Raw genomic sequence first — 3,682 nt, 5'->3', positions numbered from 1 at the left:
TTTCTTTCTACTGGGTGGATAGCTGTGAAAGAGACTAGAGACTCTTGCAGTGTTATGATGTGGGGTCACAGCTCAATTGTCTGTTCGCTCAGTGGCTTTTCCGCTTTTTATGAATGCAATAGTATCTTCATTACGTTGGATTAACAGCCAAATTAAATATGACAGAATTAGTTCTTCAATATAAATAGGCTTTTTTTCTTTTCTGTAAGAAAGAAAAGGAAGGATCCCGTCGGTTCCTCACTTGACAGAAAAAAATCTTACTGACGCCATACAAGATTGCAGTCCAGCTCCGAAAAAAAGGCTAAACTCAAGCATTTGATAGGAAAGAAAGGAGTGCTTTCCCGGGCTTTTGTGTTTCTTCGATCATGCTAGAATGCAAATGAAATGGTTTTTTTGTTTTTTGTTTTTCTATACACCAACCAGACATGAATACAGCAGAGCAAGAGAAGGAAAAAAAAATTAAAAGATAGGAAGCGGAGAGGCTTTTTTGCAGAGATGAAGATGGTCTCAATGAAAACTGTGAGGGGAATGATCAGTCCATGGCCAGAAGCCAGAGTGATCATCCATTGGGCAGAACATGTTGCAGAATGGTTCCTCCTGTACCGTGTTTTCGCCAGCAGTCGAGGTGGCCGTGGCCATAAATTTCTGGCATGAAAGGTCTGATCTTGAGGATCCCTGAAGGAACTGGACAACATTTGCTGGCCTTATTGGAGGATAAATGGGTCTCAAGGCATGTGGGGATATTGGACTGTCCACTGCTGCTTTGGATATGTCCAAGTTGAGATCAGAGCTGTTCTCACTTTTGATACTGCATGATCCTTCTGTCTCCTTATTCAGGTTGATGGCTTCTGTTTCTCTGCTTTTCTTCAGCACCATGATCTGATAATCCGATCATCTAATTAATACTCCAAGAATAGCATGAAACAATAATATAATCCTAGATTTAGATTACTTTCTTTGCAAACACAATTCAAGGCATAAAGCTCCATTCATATAGCAGTAGTCAGAGATGCTTTTGATGAAGACTGCCCTCTTGCTATCATGATCTTTCCATGCAGTACAAAGAAATGATATTGATAATAAAACGGGAAATGATGAAAAACAGTCATTCGTGGTTGAAAAATTCTCATCATGAATTCAAAACCAAATTTCTGACAAACAAGGGGAAATTTTGAAAGTTGGGAAGTGATTCCCTTTGGACACGATTCTTTCAGAAAAATTAAAAGAAGATTCTTTTTGGGAGCCATGAAATGTGCGCTGGGTCAAGTAACACTCAAAGAAAAAGAAGATCTAGATGATCCTATCGAATGGATCTACTTCACATTATTTCACCAGATTCCACCAACACTTGAGGTTAAAGTATTCCAAGATAAGAGTGACGCTAGGATGGTTGACCTCATCTTCAGTGCATTTATTTTGCACCCCATTTTCCAGAAACCTACAACTTGGAAGTTGGAAATAAATGAAAGTTAATTTCTTGATCACAGATGTGATGAAAATTTTCAAGATCAACTGATAATTAATTTAGAAAAAGAAAAGAGCCTCGGTTGCTCATCTAATTGGAATAATTGACTGAAACCCGCCGGGACTAGAGGCGCTATTCCTCAAGAGTTCCAAACTTATGCATGTTCAGTTCAGCAGCAGCAAGCTTTTCAGTATTGCTGCTTAATTTATATATTGAGGAAACGAAAAGAAAAAAGAACAGAAATAGAAACGATCGAACTAGTACTGATGATATTCAATTAGATCAGATCCAATCAGAAGTCTGAAGTTAAGCAAACCAATAATGGCAGCGATCATCTCCAACTAGTATGTTATAAGATCCATCAGTCCTACTTTACAACAATGGTGCTGAATTTGGATCTAGCAGGTGCAACGGTGAGGGCCATATTGCACCCCCCCCCCCCCCCCCCAAACATTTCACCAACTTCAGAATTAATTGGAAGAGCAAACAAGGAACAAAATAGAGATCAATTGATGGTTTGATCTAGTTGGTTTTGGTTGATAAAAACCAACTTCATGAGATTAGGTTACCTCAGATTGGAGTTTCCTGTTTTGGGCTTGGAGGAGATCATTATCGGCCTTGACTGCTTCATATTGCCTTTTAAGGAGATCATAGTCTTTCTCCAATTGCTTGGTTTTCCACCTTGCCCTCCTGTTCTGGAACCATATGGCAATCTGCCTTGGCTGCAATCCTAGAGCCCTAGCCAGTTGCATTTTCCTCTCTGGTTCGAGTTTATTGCCCAGTTCAAAGTTCTTCTCCAGTGTCTTCACCTGCTCCATGTTGAGCCTCTTCTTCTTCTCACCTGCTTGGGAGCAGTCGTCAGATAGATCATCATCACCATTCATCTCTTCACACATCTCCAGCCCTGAAAAGGACATGGATCTCTTCCCTAGGAATGATGCTACACCTGCACCACATGCCCACAACACAGAAATTCAGACGGAACTACTAATAGACAAACGAATAATTAACTGAGAAATATTATTCAAGTTGAGCTGAGACAATTAAGGACACAAAAGGAAGAGAGAGATGGTGACCATGAAAATCATGGGGAGTGCAGGTAGGCATGATTGGGATGACATTGGGAGGAGGGTGCTGATGATCATCTTCATGGGAGGATGATGATGGTGGAAGAGGGGGAGCTTGCAGCATGAAATTGGTGGGGAAGAAAGCCATCCCAGCTGGGCAACTTATGGCTCAGGCTTCATCATCATCCCGTGGAAGTTTTGATCACTGATAAAGATGGGAGAGATCATCAGGTTGGAGAGATGTTGAAATCAATAATTTGATGAAATGGAAATATGGTGAAGAAAAAGAGAAACACCGGAGCCGATTAAAGCTGAGTGGAGGAAAAGTTTGAGTATATAAGAGAGAGAGAGAGAGAGATGCGGTTAATGAGGGAGTGAGGGTAGGAAGTGGAGTGTCTTTTTCTTTTCTCACATTTAATGAGAGAGTGAGGGTGGGAAGGGGAGTGTCTTTCTCTTTTTCTTATATTGAAATGAACTGGAATAATAGGTTCCCGGCCCACCTTAGTGAAGAAGAAATAAAATATATGAAAAATATAGTGGGTAGAGATAGCGAGAGATCTTGGATAACAATGTATTTCTTTGTGAAAGTTTAATCCTGTGGGTTGTAGGGTGGGAGTTGAAGATTGCTTATGTATTACTTTCAACCCTAAAGTTTGCGATTTTCTTTTTATCTGCATAATGCATGAGAGAGAGATTTTGGGATAATCAAGAGAGAGATTTGTCATGCAGGTAACTGATGATTTTAGCAAATAATTTTTATTCGAAGATGTTTTTATTTTTCACTTTTCACTTGAACAGTAGGCAATATGGTATTAGAGAGAGAGAGGAATCTGGAGATGGGTCCTATAGGTGCAGGCCCTGCTACCTAACCCACCTACAGGGATCATGCATCTGGTTCCTTCTCATCCATTACCACCTCTCACATTGAACAAAGACTACCATAACGCTAGAGTTTTCAAAATCAAAGTTAAAATAAAACCAAAAAAGTTTTACATGAAGTTAGTTTTTTGTCCGTGTTTTCGTGTTGGTGGCCCATGGCCTGACCACATGAAAATGGGCGTCACGTCCCAACTCATCTCCACCTTAGCCCTTATGGGTGAAAGCTGCCCTTCGTTAGCCCTTTCTGCAACATCTCTCATCCTCATTCAAT

The 3,682-nt window shown here is 40.4% G+C and overlaps 1 protein-coding gene across 1 annotated transcript; it reads right to left on the bottom strand.

Annotated features, from left to right (window-relative positions):
• Positions 1–374: 374 nt before the first annotated feature.
• Positions 375–2,779, bottom strand: LOC149816730 (homeobox-leucine zipper protein ATHB-13-like). The gene is made up of 3 exons (XM_089987188.1): positions 2,542–2,779; positions 2,035–2,411; positions 375–879 (listed from the first exon to the last, which is right to left on the bottom strand). The coding sequence occupies exons 1-3, from the start codon at positions 2,678–2,680 to the stop codon at positions 508–510; spliced, it is 888 nt and encodes a 295-aa protein (XP_089843314.1). The 5' UTR covers positions 2,681–2,779; the 3' UTR covers positions 375–507.
• Between the last annotated feature and the right edge of the window lie 903 nt (positions 2,780–3,682).

This window comes from Nuphar pumila, chromosome 14 (genome assembly GCF_984573655.1).
Source record: "Nuphar pumila chromosome 14, dmNupPumi1.hap1.1, whole genome shotgun sequence".
Classification (NCBI taxonomy): domain Eukaryota; kingdom Viridiplantae; phylum Streptophyta; class Magnoliopsida; order Nymphaeales; family Nymphaeaceae; genus Nuphar; species Nuphar pumila.
This window is presented reverse-complemented; position numbering and strand designations above follow the sequence as displayed.